This window comes from Emydura macquarii, unplaced genomic scaffold (genome assembly GCF_026122565.2).
Source record: "Emydura macquarii macquarii isolate MOO-44397 ecotype Brisbane River unplaced genomic scaffold, CSIRO-AGI_Emac_v2 contig_1390, whole genome shotgun sequence".
NCBI classification, from domain to species: domain Eukaryota; kingdom Metazoa; phylum Chordata; order Testudines; family Chelidae; genus Emydura; species Emydura macquarii.
In genome coordinates this window covers 2523554-2544974 of record NW_027131527.1, presented here as the reverse complement: position 1 = coordinate 2544974, position 21421 = coordinate 2523554, and the positions used below count along the sequence as shown (strand labels likewise).

General features: G+C 40.0%; 1 protein-coding gene across 2 annotated transcripts in view; it reads right to left on the bottom strand.

Moving 5' to 3' along the window:
• Window positions 1-470: 470 nt before the first annotated feature.
• Window positions 471-21421, bottom strand: part of CDHR1 (cadherin related family member 1) — a 57281-nt gene continuing 36330 nt past the window's right edge. The window contains exons 14-18 of one of the 2 annotated variants that reach the window (XM_067552926.1): window positions 19322-19389; window positions 15391-15619; window positions 14052-14306; window positions 2239-2559; window positions 471-1278 (exon numbers count right to left, since the gene is read on the bottom strand). In XM_067552926.1, the coding sequence (XP_067409027.1) occupies window positions 1243-1278; window positions 2239-2559; window positions 14052-14306; window positions 15391-15619; window positions 19322-19389 (909 nt within the window). In that variant the 3' untranslated portion in view covers window positions 471-1242. Of the gene's footprint in view, window positions 1279-1853; window positions 2560-14051; window positions 14307-15390; window positions 15620-19321; window positions 19390-21421 lie in introns of those variants that run through there. The other variant, XM_067552925.1, reaches the window with a different exon arrangement.

Below are 21421 nucleotides of genomic sequence, written 5' to 3'. Positions count from 1 at the left end.
GAATCTTGGCTTTAAACAGAGCCTAAAAGCAGGCAGTGAAGTGTGGTTATAGGCTATAGGAGTGTCCTACTGAATATTAAACATTCACTCATAATGCCTGGGATTGCTGCTACGACTCAGCACATACAGGCAATGTAGGCTCTACTTTAGGGAACTCATGCCAACCCTTTTAGGGAGTGTGGGAGCTGCAGGCCACTTGATACTTGATCTAATGGGGGTGAGAGAACTGTGGGCAGGCAGGAAGAACAGTATATATGACAGAGCTATATGACACCATCTATTGAGTCATTTGAGGCATGGCATAGATGTTGCCCTAGGGAAGATGGCACATTTCACCTTCCCTGATGGAGAAAAGGTGAGGCAAGGAGCAGTCACGCAAGGATGGTAGATGTCGAGAAAAGAGACTAAATGATGGTTTATGGATAGAGGTGTTATGGAGGGATCCATAGCTAGGTCAGCCCTATTGCCTTAGACTTACTCCCCAGCTGCTTTTGAACAAATCAGTGCTGCAGAGGAGCTGTTGTTATGGCCTAACCAGCTGGATTGGTACAAAGCAGCCAGACTGCACTTCAATGCTCATTTCAGGAATACAGACAAACAGCTTAACCTGCTCCCTTATGGTTTACTGAGGTGTTTATTTCAGGAAGAGTAAAGAACTTTTCTTTAAAAATCAGCATCAAAGAGGATAATCCTAGGTTAGACCCTTTTATTACCAAGTCACAAACTTCAGGAAACAAATAGGGTCTTCAGATGCAAATGGGAGCAGCTTTTTAACTGCAGCATAATTAGGTCATTGATGTTTTGGGACAAAATGGAGCCTTTATGTTGCCTGACAGCCCCCCTCCCTACAACAGCCTATGACAGGTGCGGAAACATATCACACCAATGTTCTATGCTAGAAAGAACGCATTCCAAAGATCTAGGTAAATAACTTTTTTTTTCCAGACAGATTCCTACCTGATGGACCCAGTTTCCAGGACACTGCTTTTCTTTTCACTTCTATTTTTTGCTCAGTTTTTACATTTCAGTCTTGCTGCTTTAATAACCTTTTGCTTCTCCCTTATTCTACACCATTGTTGGGTGCCCTAGGGGCAGGGCGCAGCATTGAATTAGTATTAGCCCCACCTCTTGTAGGTGAAATAATTTCCATATTTGGACCCATCACCAACTTTTGGAAAGAATGAGTTGGCCTTTCCTTTTCCTTTTTGGCAGGGATGTTTGGCTTGGAAATGGAGGAATGCATCATGTCAAATCTGCTCTGGAAAAATCCAGTGTAAGCTGCATGAAAATGAAAAACTTATTAAAGCCCATCTGTTTATATCTGGGGATCAAGGATGCTTAAGTCCTAAGCGCATTGCTTCACAAGCTGTTGCAAAATGTGGAGTATATCTCTGAGTGTAAGTATCCATTTATAATTTATTTACTTAGAGAATAACAGCTTGCCTGTGTAAAAAAATAACCTCCTACATTGTTATACCGCTAGTTCTACCTGAAGGCCAACCTTTTCAAAAGTGTGATGTGATTTTAAGTGCCCAGTTTTAGGTACCTGGGGACTATCCTCCAAAATTGATGAGCATTGACATCCACAGGCATTGTGGATGCACAGCTCCTCCGAAAATTGTCTCTCTTCAAAGAGTCTCAAGTTGGCCGTCTCCAAAATTAAACCACCCCAAATCACTGGCCACGCCTGAAAATTATGGCCTACATCAGGACAATTAGCAGCTTGATCATACAGTCCAGGCAGGAAACCCAGTTTTTATAAATGATCTGAATAAAATTTTAGCACTGACATTGATATTATTAGATGCTATATGTGAAATAATTCCATTGCAAAATATATTATATTAGCATGTAATATTTTTGCAAAGTAATGGGTGATTGTAGCTGTGGGGAATTGCTTTTAGTTCGTTATGTATTGAAAGAGATGGAAAAGATTAATCACACCATGCACCTACATCCATGCACTGCAGGGATATGTGATCTCCATGCCTGGCTACTATGGATACACTAGATCTGAGGGTTGTTGTTCGCTACGTTCCTCTTTTCAAACTTCTGTTTGAGCTCTGACACGAGGGCATTGTGTGTGCTGCTGAGACCCTTTTTCTTCACCTGCTTGTTTATAACCTTGGGGCTAAGGGAGCCTGATACTGTGGGCACTCTCCACTCAGTGGCATTTATCTTGGGCCCTAAAACTGGGGGAGCGGGCAAGGCTGGGGCGGTAGGTGGCAGACAGGGCACCTGGATATTATTGTTGCTGTTCTCATTCTGCAGACTCATTGTATCGTCCTCAATGGCAAACTTCTCGGCAGTATTGCTGGACCTCTTGAATTTCAGCCACTCCATCCTGATCGTCTTGGGTTGATGGATCGTTCTCTTTTTTATGATCCGTCTCACCGGCATAATTTTGTTGGATCTCTTATTGCGCCAGAACATGGCAGTTGAGATCATGATTGTGATCACCACCATTACGCCCATGACACCAGCTAGCACTCCTAAGGCTTTCATGGGGTTATCTTTAGTTTGCATCAAAAAGGCGGCTATAGGCCCTTTGTGAAGAGTCTGTAAAAGAGTACAAAGAGAACATATGACTTACTCTACGGGACAGACAGAGATTCTATAATTTCATTTGTCCAAAATATGTAATAATGAGAGTTGACCAATAGAAGTTGTCTTTTTGTTTAAAAAAATAACCAATTTGATTGTTTTACATTTGAATTTGGGTCATGCAGTTTTAATATCAAACTGGACAAAAAGAAATCCCTGCAGTATTGTACTGGAATGGTCAAACACTGAAGCTTACTGTGGTGTTACTGCAACGATTTGGATCAATCCTGTGTGGCACTGGAGTATTTATTTAGCATAAGGGAAGAAAAGAATTAGCTCTGCAATATGCAGCTGAACTGTTATGCTGTATTTTAGAGCTAATTTTGAAGAAGGAATAATACTATTGAATCCCAACAGAAATGTACAAGTGGGAAATAATTGTTTTGAGAAGATCTGCACATGATACAGTTTATGGAAGTGTTACTAAAAATGGCATTAAAGATATTTTGAGGCATTTTTTTAAATTGCAATGTACAAAATAATTATTTAGCAGATCTGTGTTGCATTCTGTTTTCTAGTACTCTTTTACAGACCTAACAAAACTGTCTGAGGTAATGGACCTGAGTAGAACAAGATTTTTGGTTTTTAAAAACTAAATAAGAGCTAATGTACACTAAATATGGCATATTAAGGACAAATGAATGAACAGTTCATTTTGTAGCTTAGCACACTGAGCGCTTTGGAGGGCCCCGTATAATTTTTCGGACTTTGCCCTGTGGATGAAGTCTGGATCTTTTCACACTTTTCCAGTACGTGATGGTGGAGATCACCATAGTTACAGAAATGGTGGAAAGGACGCCACTCATGCAAATTCCAAATATTGTCCAGGGACGCTTCTTGAGGCCTAAAATATAGGATTTTACCCTTGACTTGATCTGGAAATGTCAAAAATAAGAGAACTTGTCAACCTGTGCACCGTTATAGTCCAAAGCAACTGATATTTTGTTGTAAATACAGTCATAGCACACTAGAGATACATGATGCCTAATTTTAGGTACCCATCTTGGACATAAATCTTTATTCTACATACAAATTGCCAACTGTATGAATTAATCCTACATTTTCCCCATCCCTGACCAGTTCCACAGCCACGAGAACTGGGGTAACTGATGAACATGATAGATTCTTATTCACTGACTTAGAGCAGTCGAATTATTTCTTAGCCCTCCATCATTCATGTTCTCCCCTAGCTTTGTCATGTGGTCATAGGACAGCATCATGCAATGGGTGGTTCATGTGATTTGAATGCCCCCCAGCCCTTCAACAACACTTGCATCTGCGTGGGGGTGAGGGCTTACTGAGCATCCTCATAGGCCTAACATAAAGTAAGAGTCTGAATTGCCCATAGACATATAAGCATCTATTTCCTATACAAACGCATGGAACAAAAACATACCTGGCTCTCCTTAATATAATTCTACACAAGAAAGCTTCACAGCGGTGCACATACAAAATGAAATTCCCTTTAAAATGACCAGGAGGTGTTGACGTGTGGGGCAAAGTATCATATAGGGAAAAACATCAAGAAAATTAGTTCACACTTTAGTATGCAAGTGGCCATATTAATCTGATATGGCAAACTCATATTCTTTTAATTAAAGCCTTAGCCTGCTAAGGAGAAGGTCAATCACAGAAGTATATCTTCACCATACACTCTGTTCAAGACTGCAATGTAAAAGACTACTAATAATACTTGTTTGCAGTGTAGTTATAGCTGAGAGACAAAGTGGGTGAGGTAATATCTTTTACTGGACCAACTTCAGTGACAGGAAGAAGAGCTCCTTGAAAGCTTGTCTCTTTCACCAGCACAAGTTGGTTCAAACTACCTCACCCGCTATGTCTCTCTGCTAATAATACTTAGCATCTGAGACTTGCGAAGGTAACTCCAAAGCCTGCATTGTCACTAGAAGCCTAATAACAGAGGATCTGGCAGTCATATAGGCTATGCGATTTTCACTAAAACACCTGGGCAGTACAAGAATCATCAGCACAGTAGTAGGCAAAGGTAGCTAATGACTAAAGAATAGAGATGGTCCTTAACAGTTTATTTATTCTTGTCAAGGTAAACCTTGTTCCGACTTAGGCTTTCCATTTTTCAAAATTGTTAAAAACCTTTCAGTGACCTTGAAACATTTGCCATGTTTCACCAGTCCTATAATTATTCACAGCTCCTCACTGGCTAGTTTTCTCATTGTAACTGAGAAAATCACAGCAGTAGACATCAAAGCATTCTCCCCGTTAAAATTGGTGTTTTAACTCCTTTGATGTGCTGTGAAAAGATCAAGGGCTTGAGAAGAGTGGGCTTTTTAAACATGCCGAACAATTTATGTTTGTGAAAATACTACAGAAGCTTTCTGGACTAACATTATTTGATTTCTGTGTATGAATATATTTAATGTATACAATCTGAATTGAAAAAATTAAAAACACAGCCATATTATTGCCTAATATTCATATCTGAGGAAATTACAGCGTAGTAATATTTCACATACCCATTCCTATGTGCTGATCTACAAAGTATTAAAAAGCTGGCCAGTTTTTATTGGCCAGTTCATTCATTTCATTTCCAGTATAACAACTTGAGGGTTTATGTTTGAGAGGTAATAATCATATGGGAGCTGGATAGTTCTGAGGCCAAAATGTTCAAACTCCAGGGCCTAAATGCTTCCTGACCTTCCTCATGGGGTTATGTAGCTCCATACCATTCCCAAGGCTGGCCTGTATGTTAATCACACAAATTGGTTCAGAATGCTTATGCAAATCAGACATCCACAACCATAGTGCCTAAGTGGTTAAAAACCCAGCTACAGGGCCACATTATCCATTAGGCACAATAGGCACAGGGCCTAGGGCCTACGAAACTTTCAGGGCCTAAAACATTTTTTTTCATATATAATTCTTTATTTTTATTTAAAAAACTACTTATTAATAGCTTAAAATCAAATTAATTATTTCGGTCAGGGGGCCTACGACGGCAAGTGTGCCTAGGGCCTACGAAGGCCTTAAAACGGCCCTGCCCAGCTATTACAGTTATGCCATTTTGATTGGCCAAGAATTCCATTTCAGTACACAGTAGAACCTCAGTGTTATGAACACCAGAGTTACGAGCTGACCAATCAACCACAGTCCTCATTTGGAACCAGAAGTACATAATCAGGTAGCCATAGAGGGAAAAAAAAAAGAAAGCAAATACAGTACAGTACTGTGTTAAACTTAAACTGATAAAAAATAAAGGGAAAACAGCATTTTTCTTCATGGTAGTGTTTCAAAGTTGTATTAAGTAAATGTTCAGTTGCAAACTTTTGAAAGAACAACCATAATGTTTTGTTCAAAGTTATGAACATTTCAGAGTTACAAACAACCTCCTTTCCTGAGGTGTGCGTAACTCTGAGGTTCTACTGTATTTTTACATGTTGTTTCATATATTTAGTCTGTAAATGTCCTGACCCTGGCAAAATGTATGTGTTCCATATGAAAGCTGGCAAAATGCATAGTATTTTCAATATGAACATTAGAAAAATTCATCTTCTTATATTTACTTTAAATCAGACAAATGATGAAGAATATGATGATGAAGATGCATTGTAAATAAAATAGGCTGTATAGGCGGAATCTGATTAAACCAGTGATGTTTTTAGTTTTGGCATAACATGAACAGGACCGAAACTCAGTGAGACAGGAAACAGTTCAAGGGAGTTGAACTATGAATCTTCTAATATGAACTGTTATATATTTGTATTTAATAATGATTCAAGATTGTCAAATAGCAGGTTCAAATGGAGTTACTTAATGAGAAATTAATACAGCACTAGACAGAATACAGAAAAAAGACATACCCCTGTAGATGGTGAAGAGAAGGTAGTTTTGGTCTCTTCCTCTGTACCTAGTGGAATGCTGACAGGGTTTATTCCCAACCTAACTGCCTAAACCTCTGTTCTTTTGTAGGGTGTGAGAGAAAGAAACTGCGTTTTGGAGGGAAAATACTTTTCCACAATTAATTTTATCATGTGTTCTGTTTTCCTAATTACTGATGGAATTTAGTTTATCATCCTCAGTTTATCTGACTGATGAGTAAAACGGAATCTCTAACCCAGACAAACTGCTGTGAAAATCTACTGTTCTTAACGAGTGACAAACACCTTCCAATGGATCATTGGTTCATCCATTACAGACCCCTTCTGTAAAAAAATTATTCCTTATTCATCACCCAGTCCATTACAGAAAACAGCTGCCATAACATATATTCCTTATCAATCACCCAGTTTTATTTATAACAGTCTGTAGATATTTTTATTAGTTTGAAGGGTATTTTCCCTGGACACCTATATTCCACAGACTTGGCGATGCTGAGGATATTGGTCTACACTGAGGATATTGGTCTATACTGCTGCCAGGGGTCGACGGGAGATATGCAAGCTACATAAAGTAGCTTGTGTATCTTCTGTCAACTTACTTACGTTGCCATACCATGGTGTCTTCACTGAGCTGTGTCGACCGGAGACACCCTCTGGTCGATGCAGCCTCTCTCCTTTCGGGGAGGTGGATTAATTGTCTTGGTCGGAGACCACTTTCTGGATCAATTGAGCGGGCCTCCATAACTCGCTTAATCAATCCTGCTGCATCGATCCCTAAGTTGCCAGCAGTGTAGACATACAGCCCAGCACTCAATCAGATAAAAATTCCTGAGTGCAGGTCACTCACAAGTTAAGAACCAACACCCTGGGTCTTAGAATTTAAAACACACTCTTTGCTAATATCATAAAGATTCATATAATAAATAGTTAATATGCAAATGAATTTAATATACAAGAAAAATTGGTCTAAAATGGTTAATATTTACTATCAGAACTCAAGGCTATACTGCCATTTAGACAGAATTCAAGCAATTACATCTTCAAGCTGTATCCCATTGGAACAGCTCTGTTCTGCTAACATAGAGTGCTGTCTAAGCCCATTTATTCATGACTTTCAGACAATTTATCTTGCCATATAATTAGTACTGATAAATAGCAACCTCTATAACATCAATAATCAGATGAACTACAGGTAAAGATAAGAGTGCATCAAGGATCAGCACTGAGCCCTTTCTTGTTTGTCCTTATCCTGGGTACCTTCACACAATGCCTAGAGAAGGAAGTACCTTGGTGCATGCTGTTTACAGATAGAATTCTATGCAGTGACGAGAAAGATAGTCTAGAAGAGGATTCTTGATAAATGGAGAAATGTGTTGGAGAGACATGGGCTCAAAATAAGCAGAGGAAGAACAGAGTATATGGTATTTTATTTAAATACTCTGAACAGTGAAGAATTATTCTCGAACTAGATGGGCAGGCAATATCAAAATGCAAAGTTTCAAGTATCCAGAAGTATGGGTTCCAGAATCTGGGGAAATGGAGTACAAAATGAGAGGTAGGATAATAAATGCCTGTCTCAAATGGAGACAGATAAGTAGTGTCGTATGTGAAAGGAGGATACAGGTAAGATTAAAAGGCAAAGTCTATAAAATGGTGGTTTGTACATGTTTAACATATCACACTGAATATTGGGCAACAAAGAAGAAAAAAGAGAATCTTGAAATATGAATGTTGAGATAGATGTGAGGTGTAAGCAAGAAAGACCACATGGTGAATGCGTATGTTAGGGACAGGCCCAAAGTAACATCCAGAAATGAAAAAAATGAAGGAGTATGTCATCTCAGATGGTTTGGTCATGTCAAGTGCAGTCCTGACAAGAGAGTGAGAGAATCCAACAGATCGTGACTGAAGAAAAAATTCAAAGAGGCTGACCAGAGAAGAAGTGGTGGGATGTCATAAACGAACCTATGTTAGCATGAGGAGTAATAGAGGATATAGCATTGAACAGAGCACTTTGGAGGGAGAGGACTTGTAGAGCAGACCCCATTTGATGGGATTAACACAAGAAAGAAGAAGAAACAGCAACCTTGCCAGTAAATGTAATTTTTCTCTCTCTGTTGTTCCTATACTATACAGCCTTCAGTGTCATGATACAGAATTGATTCTGACAAACATTCATAGTTAATGGGCACATTTCAGGTCATGTACTACTTAGCAGGGTTTATCTGACACTTAATTCATCAGGCTTTCATATACAGTTAAGTAACTCATGGGTAGAACTTTTTCATCTTCAGGGAATTAAATGCACCATGTCTACCTAATACAGAGATGAGTCTGAGCAGCAAAATTTAGATCAGGATCCAAACTTTCCAAATTTTGGGGTTGTTCATATCTTGAGTTCTAGTTCCATCTCTATTTTAATCATGGGAACACTGCATGTGCCTTCTTGCTCACCAAGATTAAAACCCATCCCTGGATGAGGCACCACTGAGCTTCAATGCAAATCCTTTGCCAATTTCCCCAGGCAATAGGATACATTCAGGTTGCAGTAATACTAGTCTTGGATAAAGGTGCTTGGGGTGTGTTGTAAAGCGCAGAGTAATAAAAGATAACATGACATGACAAATGAGTTGCTCAAGAGCAGGCTCACTGCACGCCACTTCATAATAACCACTCTCCATTACACTATTTCCAAAGGACAATCTTATATAAGTGGCCTTTCCCAAAGGTAATGTCACTCTAGGTGAGAAAAATTCTGTCATTCATTGGTTGCTAGCCTTATCTTAAGTTTATGGAAACTTATTTTAAGAACTTCTAAATGAATAATAATGCTATAAATACCTAGCCACTGTGGCAGTTTCAATTGTGGCAGGTTCTTTCTTTTCCTGATCATCCTAGTGTTAAAACCTCCCCCCAAAAAACTCTCTTAATTCCTATATAAAAATGTTTTCATTTTTAATTTCTGCCTTATTACACTCTGTCTTATCTCTCATGCCTAATGTATATGCTTATCTTCCCCTACTTTTATCCATTATCCATTTGTTCTGTCATCATCATCTATATTTCAGACGTCTAAATAAATGCCCAAGCTGCAGACTATTCAAAAATACCACTGATTTTAGCTGCCTAAATATGGACTTAAGCCCCAGTCCTGCAAAGAGCTGTGTACAGATAGTTCCATTGAAGTCAACGGAGTTCTGTGTGTGCAAGGGTCCCTCCATGTGAAACAAGCTACAGAACTGGAGCGTTAGGTGTCTAGGTTTAGTCACCCATCTTTGAAAATATTGGCACTAGAGAATAAATTTTAAGGAGGACATAATAGGGAGAAAAAAAGTGGCTTCTTCAGTGTATGTTTCTTACTCTGATGAGCAAGGATCGGAGATAAAGAAAAGCACTGGGCACCGATCGATACCAATTTCCGTACAACCAGACTCAGTTAAATTAAACAGCTCCTTGATTTTTTTATTCATGTATTATTCCAAGAGCAAAAGGTCTTTTTGATCTGTTATACTGACGAACTTAGCCTCAAGGCATCTTTCATGAAGGGCACAGCCTTATGCTAATTGCAATGGTAACTGTTAATCAGAAAAATATGCCTGTTTAATTACTCAGTGTGATTAACGCTGTGAGAAACCTCTAGTTATGCTGTCAGAAAAGCTCTACATCCAAAAGTGAGTAGTTAATAAAAAAAAATCACTCAGCATTCAGCACACTAATGGAGATGGTTCGTGCACAGCGAAGAGAGAAAAGAAGACACATCCACCTATAGCATGTGTGTGTGGCTGGTGCATAACCCTAACAAAAGACTGCTTCCTTCACATGGCTAAGATTATGTCCAGCATAGATTTTAAATGCTATATGGACTCCCCTCCCCCCCCACCAGATATGACCTCAGATAAATGAGTGACAACCCAGATGGACTCTTCAATGTGTAAACAGGACAGAAACTGAACACTGATTACAAGAGGTACTCATAAAGCAATAGAATGAAAACCCGTCCACAGCAGATTTTTTGTATTTGAAAATTGAATCTCCCCCACAGGCTGAATCTGAGAGTATTTTTCGCAAGTAACTCTGGTCGCCATTGAAAAACTACAAGTGATGTAAGAAGTGATCAAGCACTGTGCAAAGATTTTTTCTGTAGGGCAGGCTTCAAGATTCGTTTTGTATCTCCTGCTTGAGTGGACTAATTATGAAGTGAATATAGTGGACTGAAGTTCATAAATGCAATACTCGAGGGATAGAACACTGAAAATCATTCTATCAGGAGATGGACTGAATGGAGAATACGCAACATCAGCAGGTTGCTAGTAGGGAGTCAATGTAGTAAAAACAGGAAGAAAAGTTGCTTCTCCATTCTGGTGATTGTGTCATCATGGTTTGTGAAGTGGCAGTGCAGCAATTTTTTGATGAGCCATGGCATAGGAAAGAGAATAGGAGAAAGGAATAAATGTGTCTGAAAAGTGTGCATGTCCCAAAGTAGGTTCATGGATTGTACACAAAAGTACACGTGCACATGCAGGGTGTAGAACTGCACAGGGGAATATCATTTGGTTTCCCAGCTACCTTCCTCCCCTCTGCTCACCGACACTCCCCACCAGGGAGTTCCAGGAGTGGAGAAGACACTCACAGGGCTATTCTATTGTCTCTGCAATTTGCCTCGGGGAGAAAAAGCTGGTGGCAGGTCTCCCTTTTCTCCTGGAGTGGCAGGGCAACTGGAAGTGGCAAGCTCTCTCTCCATCCCTCTCTGCACCTCGGGAGGGGAGGTGAAACTTGCTGAGGGACAGATATTTTCTGCAAGAGGCAGGTAGGGTAATCCTAAATGGACACTTATTCTCTTATTAGGAGTCAAAGCTGATTCACCTACTGGCAGGAAGTCTTGGAACCTTGAGATAACCAGCCAAGCAACAGCCTCTTCTGCCACTCCCACTTCAGCTTCTCTCGCCTGAGGAGTCCTCATTTCACCGGCCAGTGAACAGAGAGAAGAATGGGGAGTTCTGGGCGAGCTGAGCTACCCCAGTGCAAGGGAGGGAGATGGAGATGGAGCTCAGCTCCCCTATCCGCAGAAGATAGAAAGGAGGGAACTCTCCACTGCTTTTAGCACAGCAGGGGGAGCTGCTCTCTAACACATCCTCTCTACTTTTAATGCCACTCAGCTTGTTTAGCTTGTTGTGCTGATGACAAGTCACGGGTCCCTGTGAGCTCCCTGGTGCAGTATGCTGACTCAGGTTAAGGCCCAAATTTCTGTGATGTCTCTCACTTGCTGGACTAATAGCCAGGTACACACTACCGTGAGGTCAGTAGCTAAGTCCATCCTCACTATGCTACTGAAGGAAATTGTGTGAAAGGATGGTTGAATGGTTATTTTACATTAGAAGAACTGGAAATGTTCTTAGAATTAATGGAGTGGCTCAAAATCCAATTTGACATAATTCCATGTCACCTAGTATTAAATGTGGAAGTGGAATGTTTTATTTTAATTAAGGCACAGGTTAACACCAACAAGCGGTTGCAGACATTACAGTTTGCCTCAGGGGGTTAAACACTTCTACATTTACACTGGTGTCACTCAGAATCTGGCTCATCATTTTTAAAGAGACAAGTAAGATGAGTTTTCTCTGGTGAAGCCTTTTATCTGTTAGGAGATGGATAATAATCAATGGGCTCAGAATATGCACACAGGGAGCATCCTGTAGTGCAGAAACCCCTTTACCCTGGATGACTGATATCACTGGAACATGAAAGGGGAAACAGAAAAAAACCAGAAAAGAAGAGAGATTCTAATATTAAAAGGATACAGAAAGTTGGCTGCATTTTGGACAAAACAAAGAGAAGACCAGGCACTATTAGCATGAAGAGATTTGCACTTATGCTGTGCAGGTGTGGTCCAGATAGTGAAAGGCTACGGGTGTGTCTCTTTTGCATCAAAGTCTGTTTGATACCCCCTTTAAGGTCCCAGTACAGTGTAAAAGGGATTTAATATAAATGAGAATCAGGCTTGAAGTGTGCACTGTTATTCATAAATTAGTACTTGTTCTTTAACACATAAACACATTTGGATTGAAGGGACACTGCCAACAAATGCATATATATATTTTAAAGTATTTTTGTTTAGATTATTAATAACACCAAGGATGATTAAAATACATACAAATTAATTTATTTTAAGTGTGCATTATGTATGTTTACATTTCACTCTTGCTAAACAATGAAATTTGACTGGATCATTTCTATGTTGTCTCCAGTCAACTTCCAATCAGTAATGTTTTCTGGTTCTCATGCTTGGAAGATAATTCTGGTGCATGCGCATGCTTACTTTTTAGAATGCTGCTTATATTGAACTATTTTTTAAAAGCAAGAAAATATTTTAGTCATAGTAAATCCATACAAATATTCCTCAGATTGATCTCTATATATCTTAATATATATTTATAAAACTTAAATTTGGGGTCTAAAAGTTCTTAGGAATAGTCCTTCAAATGAGCATTTCTGATCTCTTATATTTTTAGATGTATATTATAAGAAACCAATATTAAACTCGACACATTTTATAACATTTAGCTGGTGCAAGCATGTATTTTGTACCATGCATTTGGATGTATTCAATAAGGGCATTTTTTCATTAATTGTAATGGTATCCTACCTTGGAAAATTGAGTAAAAAGTTGCAAAGAAATTACCCTATTTAGCTAAGTAGAATGAAGAAAGTTTCTTCTTGTCCGCAAATTATGGTGCCTGTCTAAAGAAAGCTACCACTTGGTTAGAGGCATTGCACACTGGGCATTCAATAGCTCCAGTGTTTTAAGGAGAAAACAATTCAAGCACCAGGACCAGACTGAGGGACAAATATTCAGAAGTGGGAGCCCCGGTTACACTGGCAAAGTTTGTGTGAAAGCCTGTTCCAGTTGTAAAACTCACATCTGTGCATTCAAAAAGTACTAGTGCATGCAAAATTTGTACTTGCATACTTAAACAGACCATTAGGTAGCCAGTTATCTACTGCAATCCCTCAGGAACAAATTATGAGCCCTGATTGCATGGTAGTAAATGGTATAAAAGTCCAAATACACAGCTGGCTGTACACTAAGCTTACTGATCCTCAGTATCATGGATCCACTCACATCTGGCAGTGACTAAGTGTGGAACTCCTTGGAGGAGCTAGGAGAATGTTCCATGAGTTCTCTGCCTTCTTCTATGCATTCACCTCTTTCTTTTAGCCACACTGAGATTATGGAGGTTACTATACCCAGACAGCCATGCTGATATCACAGGGGAAAGAAATGGATTACAGTTAGTCTAGATTCTAACCCCTCATCCCATCTCCTCCAATCAGGATCTTCTTAGGACTTTGAGTCCATGGAACTTGGTTGGACTTAGGGCTCTGGAAAGGCTCTGAACTGTGGAGCTACAATAATTCTGTGGGGAAGATTCTGATAGCTGGAACTTTATTTTATTTTATTTTATTTTGTTTTTTGCTTTTATCAACTGTTGAAATTTTAAACCACGCTCTTTAGAAATGGTGAGAGTGGAAACTCCTCTTTGGTTCCACCAAACATCTCTCAAGACTGGTAACTTCTGTTCATTATTTGCTTACCTCTTCTGTGATATCAATCTTCAGCACTGCTGTTGTGCTAAACGAAGGGGAGCCCCGGTCCTTGGCTTGGACTACCACGGACCATATGCAGTCTTTGTTCTTTGTGATGTTGTGAATGATATCCAGGGATCTGATATAGGACTTCAGCTTTATTTCCCCAGTGCTTTGGTCTATATCAAATACATTGGCTGGATCTGCTTGCATAATGGAATAGTCTACAATGTTGTTGGGTTCTTCTGCATCTTGATCGATAGCCTATTCAGGAGAAATATTGAAAAGAGATGTGTTATTGCTGATGAATTTGAGTGAAGGAAGAATGCTAAAAGTTCTTGGGCATGTATTTGCACACTTTAGGGATAGTCAAAGCATATGCTGTGAGATTACTGAGATGTTACTGTGTGATTTTAGATGACAAAATTAGCAGTCCTTTCAGTCTGGGCAATTTTTATTTAAGATTAAAATAAACAAGAAAGAAAGTCCAAATATAACGTATTCATGGATGTAATGGTTATAAATGATAAATGGTTATAACAGAAGGCATGTTGTGCTAATTTAATGGGTATTTCCCTGTAGCCAAACTAGAGGGAACACTTTACTCTTAAAGGTGAAGTTGATAAAAAACAATCTGACAGTTAACTAGCTCTGTACACCACAAACCTATATTTGTTTTTGTTATTATACTTTGATATTTACTTTTGCTAACCATATGTATAATCTTGTCATCAGACTTGATAATGTATATTTGATAATATATATTTTAGGCAGATTCTCATTTGACTGTACAGGACAGCTGCATTTTTTTTCATATTCCACATCAGGGGAACCACATAAGCTACTGGAAACACAAACCCTCTCATTACAGAACCAACGTAATGACACGGACAGATGCAAGTATCCCTACACAGTCTTGCCAATGGATGTGACCTCTGTTTTGAAGGGTAGCTGGGTTTCAGTTCCCATGCGCCTTTACTCACTCCATGGCATCTGTGTCAATTGTGATGGTGCTGGGCTTATGTTAAATTTAGCACAATACAGTACACTATATCCAAACTGATCATTTCAATGATGTGGCTTGGGTTTATTGTTTTATACAGAATTGTATTTGTTTTGGTGCATTTCCCCTTTTGAACAGTATGGAAAAAACATTAGCAGTCCATGTTTTATATCTCTGGTCTACACTGCCACATCCAACTGGCAAACTGAAACATACTAGAAGTAAACAAATGTGGTTTGTTCATCCTCACCCCATGTAGGCACACTAAGGGTAGGATTTTCAAAGCACTTGGTGTTGTGCTAACTCTGCTCCCAATGAAGTTCCATATATTGTTTCATTCCTCACCTCTATTTTCACTGGTGATCCAATGATCATAGTCTTTTCCTGGATGTTCTCATGGAACTCCGGAGAGTGGTCATTGACATCTAGCACAGTGATAAACACCTCAGCCAAGCTATACTTCCCCTCTGTGTCTTCTGCCTTCACATAGAAGTTGTACTTTGCGGCGACTTCAGCATCTAATGTGGCCCATGGCTGGGTATAAATAATTCCTGTTGATGGATGAATTAGAAATCTGGAAGCGATGCATGAAAAACAAGCGTTTTGAGTGTCATGTGATGGATGCTCACATCCTATTCTAGATGATTGAACTGCTGAGGTGAGCTATTGGTACCCAGAATAGATGCAAACTCAAGTTAATTTACATCTTGTCTTGTTGGCTCTGCATAGGCTCAGTGGTGTCACATGGTATACACCAAAGGCTAAACAGTCAAGTGACAAACACAGAGGCCCCTAAAGAAGCAGTTGAGGTTTTCCTCTGACAGTAAGGAATCCTTGTGTGGCACAGAGCTGGTATAGCTTGTTCTATGCCATCCATTTCCCTGCCTCACAATGCAGGGTGCTGCATCTGGGATGAGGAGGGCTTTAGCAAAGGTGCAGTACACGACACTTCACCAGATTTTTGGCCACTGCTCTAAATTATGCTGGATGCCGCAGCCCAGGACTGGGGTGGTGGAAAGGTGGACTAGAGACACCTTTCCTCCACTTTCTTCTCAGCTGCACTGAGTGTAAACTCTACCTTGCTGAGAACTGAGCTTATCGTACAGTACAATTCAGTTATGGTCTAATGCAGATGGGATTTTTAAAGATCTGGGCAGTGGTATAATACTGGAATTAATGCAGCTGGGAGCCTTATACAAGGGCTGGCCTGTTCTGAAAACAGACTTAAAACCTGATAGATCCCAAATCACTGACCCTAGATTTTTTGTTTTGAAAAACAGAGAATTATTGTTGTGTGGTGTTCTTTATGTGTTAGCCCTTTCAGTTGCAGTTCTTAGAAGCTTTTGTACTCGTGAAATGCTCAGTGTGATGGCTTTTTCCCAAATGTGATCTCTTTGTGTAAAAACGTTAGAGAAGTGCATATTTATTCAGTTTGTAAGTACAATGTATTAGATCATGTCCTGAATAAAATAAGATTGATTGACACCATCTGAATAGCAAAGGAAAGTGTGTGGCATACAATATTTGGCTCTTGGTTAGCATCTCAGATGTAAACTAAATGGTTCTTCTGAGCCCACTAAAAAGCGCAGGGGAATTATGTCCTCCAGAAACTAATCACTGTTTCATAAACTGGTTTTGGGAGGTTGCAGGTATTCAGAATTAACCAGGGTGAGTTCAACTCTATGCATTTTTAATTACTGAGCCACGGTCAAGAGCGACAGGCAAAGGATTGAATTGATCTTAAAAATACCAACATCCTGTCTTTTAAAAGGGCTCTGTCAGTCTAGACCCAAAATGCAGGTTTTCTAAAAATGAAAGGTTTTACATAGCCTATAATTAATGCAAAATAGAATAAAGTATATTGTGCATTCCAATTTTGAGCTCAATATATAATTATTATAAAATTGGCCTTGTTAATATCTATGATTATAAGTGGCTTGTATTACAATAGTACCTCCCAGCCCCAGTTAAGACTGACACCTTATTGTGCTGAGTACTGCACAAACCCACAGAAGAAGCCAGTCCCTATGTTGAAGTGCTTACAATCTAAAAAGACAAGAACTACACAAGGGAGTTGTGTTATCCCTATTCTACAGATGAGGAACCAAGGCACAAAGGCCTTGTCTACACACAAAAATTGTACCACTTTAACTATACCAGTATAGTTATAAAATACCAGTCTAGTTAAAGCAGTTCAGCACCTGGTGTGGGCTCAGTTATACTGGTATAAGGCAGAGTTATACTGTGTGATAGGGTAGACAAACCCCATACTGGACAATCAGGGGATAAGGGGCTGCTCTGGGCTCAGCCAACTCTGCGTCCCCACACCTGCAAGAGATGCACAGGCTGGAGGAGGAGCTATAAAAGGGGAGCAGAACAGCTCACTTGTTGGCAGAGCAGGAAAAGAACAGATCTTCAACCCGCAGCTCCTGACGAAAGGGCCGAGGAAGGCAGGAGCTTCCCAGACGACCACTGTCTGATGGCCCCTGCCTGAGCGGAGGAAGGGCCAGATCCGGATACACGCTGAGATGGAGTCACTACCCCTCTGTCCCTTACTAACTCAGATTATTTACTTGTGTTAATTCCCCTTGCTTTTTGTTCACCGACTATCCTGGGAGGGGAGACTTTGAAATGACCTGGGCCGAGGGCCAAGTTACAAGAAGAGGCAGGCCCTCACAGAGGCAGAGCAGCCATTGGCAGGAGACCCCAGTGAAGGGAGTGCTGTTACACCACCCCCCGTCATGAAGAGGTGCCAGTGCTGAGCTGACCCCTTCACAGACCGACATTGCTATTCCTATTTTGGAAAAGGAATAAGCTATTCCAGTATAATGCACCTTTATACCTGTACAACTGCAGCCATGATAGGAGTTGTACCAGTGTAACTGTTTTGGTAGAAAAATGTACAGCTCTCACTGAAACAGTTCAATTGGTACAAGGATTATAAAGCCTGAGTGATGTGCCTGAGCTCCTGCTGGAAGTCTGTGGCAGTTGGAAATTCAACCCAGATTACCTGAGTCTGAACCCAGTGCCTTAACCAAAAAATAAAATAAAATTCCATGTTTAGGAAAACAACCAAAACAAAACAACCTCATTTCCCTGTTTTAAATTCTATTTTAGCTTTCGTAGTGTGAAAATCAGCATAAATGTGCAATTACCCTTTTTCCCCCCCCCAACATCTTTTTTTCAAGCCTTCAGAGGCTTTCTGGCACCATCTGTTACATATTAAACTTAATAGGTCTGAGTGCATCGGATGACCTTTGCTTGCTTGCTTCTACCCAATTAATGGCTTGCTTAAGGATTTAGTGAGAAGCTCAAAATAAGCCATGATTTAGAAGCTCCTGTATGTGCGTCCTTGTTTGGATAGTTCCCAATAAAACCCTGAAATTCTTGACTTTGACTGTCATAATTAGCATCTTACTAAAAGTGGGGATCAGAGCCTTAAAACCAGGTGGGGAATTTACAAAAAAAATAAAATGTTGGGGGGGAGGGGTAAGAGTCTGGACAACATACACAGTTGTATGTTCTTCTCTTCAACCTCGTAAGTCATAAGGGTGAGGTGGCTGGCCATGCCTGAGATGGTTAGAAGGACCAGCCAATTATTGCAATTGCAGTGACCTGGGTGGGGTTGGGGAGCTGATCAAATCAGTGCTCGTTTTCATCTATCCTACAACAGAAAGGAAAAGCTAGGTATCTATTAGAGACCCGGTGAACATGCTGTTCCATTCCTCCATGCCCTGCTGCTACTAGTGTTAGATAGAAGCAACAGCACCGGCCACCAATGGCAGAAGTGTTACCAGTGTCAGACCTCAGAGAATGTTGTGGGGATTTGTAGATATGGTTCCCATGGTTTTTTGGTCTTTTCTGTACATTGGGTAAATCTTGACACAATTTTCGCAGCTAAATGGGGGCAAAGGGGTGTTGTCCACAGATCTTTTGCAATAACCAGCACAAACAATCCTTCCTCCTGTGAAAAGTATTTTTGAATGATAATTTGAATAGATTCTGTGCATTGTCGCTTTAGCTGCCTTATGTTTCTTTGGTCTCAGGTGGGTAAAACACCATAGACTCATACAATAAGCATTTAATGACTTTGCCTGTTTTTTGCAAGAGAAAATATTTTAACAGAAACAACGCATGAAAGACATAGGGTAAATGCCCCCCTGGAAATAATTTCAACATGCATTAGTCTGAGATGCAAGCAGTTGTCCTAACCCTCATATTTTGTCAGTAGTGATTTCTCTTTTTAATGTTTGCAAAGGTTAACTTTTTTACTTACAGATCGGCTCCTGTTCCATATATGGAGTATTTGACTTCTCCCCAAAGCCCTGAATCTGGGTCTGTAGCCTTAAGAAAAGAATTCAAAAGAGTCCTGTTTTATTAACCTGGAGTAAAGTGTATTTTCCTGTTGTGCCTAACAGCCAAACAGATTTTTCCCCTTTAAAATATTTTCTCAGTACATTTATGGAATTTTCATTTGCTTTTGAAAATTTCCAAAATCCTATAAAATCAGATGATATTGGATGATACAGCAAAGCTTTTTCAAACAACTGCCTCCTAAGCACTCCACATGAACATAAACAGTATACTCTATAATGCTTCCTGGGTGGCTCCATTCTTAGGAATTCATTACACTATTTTGCAACATCCCTTTCATAGGAGTAAGGAGTGCGTTACTGCACTCACCAAACAAACAATTCATTCTCAAACTTTACTAGAGATCAGCTAAACCCGAATGCATTGTCCCTGGCCAAAACGGTCTTTTTTAAACAACACAGAGATTTTTTTTTTAAAAATGTCTCTGCTGTGGTATATTTAGTTGGTATTTATACGTAACAATATTTCAGTCTGGCTGGTGTTTTGATCACCCTTGTGCACGTGGGCCCAGGTTGTGTGTCAGGTATCTCTTCAGATGTTGCAGTATTGTTCCATTGGCTCAGGGTTGGGAGAAGCAGTTGATTCAGCCATAGTGGGAGCTACTTCTGTTTTCTTTGGGACCTATGAGGAATTTTTTGTTACAGCAGTATATCTGCCCATCTACTTCTGAATGCAGATACTTAATGTAGGCAGGTGTCCTGTTGAGTGCATAACAGGCTCCCTCACTTGATTGCTTGAACATTTCTTGCTTGTTTTGCAGTCTTTAACAATGTCTTTGATTTCTAAACTCATGCAAGGCCAGTGTAGCTTATCTGTAACCTTATGCAGAGTGGGGACATGTATTTGGTTCCTGATATGGATTCTTGTCAACTTCTCAGGTCTCACAACTTTGGGTCCTTTGTACTGGATTCCATTTTGCATGCTATTTTTTTCCTGGGATGTCCAATATTCTCTAATACATCTTTTATATCTACCCATCCGGCTAAAACAGTTACTACAAGCGTGCAGTATCGCAGCTTGCTGGGTGTCTCTCTGAATCTGGTTTAGGTACTAATCTGGTGCCTACATGATGTTTAATATTGAATATGAACTCTGCAGATGCAGTGTCCTGTTTGTCTTTGACCAGAAGGACCTTATTTTGCTGCTTTTGCAAAATGATGGTGGTGGGGGATTCTTTGGGAAGGGGTGTTACATTTTCTGCAGACTACCTCAGTGTTGGACACTTTTCTCCATCTTCCACATTGACTACTACAGTAACAACACATGATAGTCTCTATGCTGTTCTGCCTTGGTGTCAGCGTCCCTGTGCTGCCTTGGTGTCAGTGAGTCTCTTGTTTCTTGTTTTGATGTTCTTTCCTACATAGAATTTAGCGTTTTCATTTCTAGGATCTGCGGTTAGTATCTCAGTAGCATTTCTGTCATGTCAGTGCCTCTGCAGCACATGGTAAAACTAGTTTGCATCCTGCCTCAGGTATTTGAATCTCTGGTGCCCAGCACTATATGCTCTTGTATCACTCCCAAATCCACACGTGGCTGTCGGCTGCCTCAGCTTTGTGTGACATACCGATCTATGGGTTCTAGCACTTACCCTAGTGGTTGTATTAAACAGATGTATAACATTCCTTTTCAGCTGGAAACATTTCTCCAGTGCTTAACTGGGTGTCCGTAACCTCCTGTTTTTCTTCCTCTGCCAGTGTGAACTATTGGTAAATATGTAAACAAACTCTTTCCATTTCTGAACACATAAAAGCCATACTTACACTGGGGTCATTCTTTTCCAATTCTGGTGCACTGTTATAATCTTGCCATTGTGAGCAGCATAATTATGCATATAGCAATCATATCACCTTTGCAATCTATGCAGGATGGGACTAGAAATTTACTAGCAGCCATTTTCCTTTCTTTTTGTTCACCCTCAATCAAACCCACCTCTTTCTTACAACAGTTCCAGCCTCACTCAGCTGTCACTGAGTCTTCCAGCTGGATGATGATTGGTTTTTAC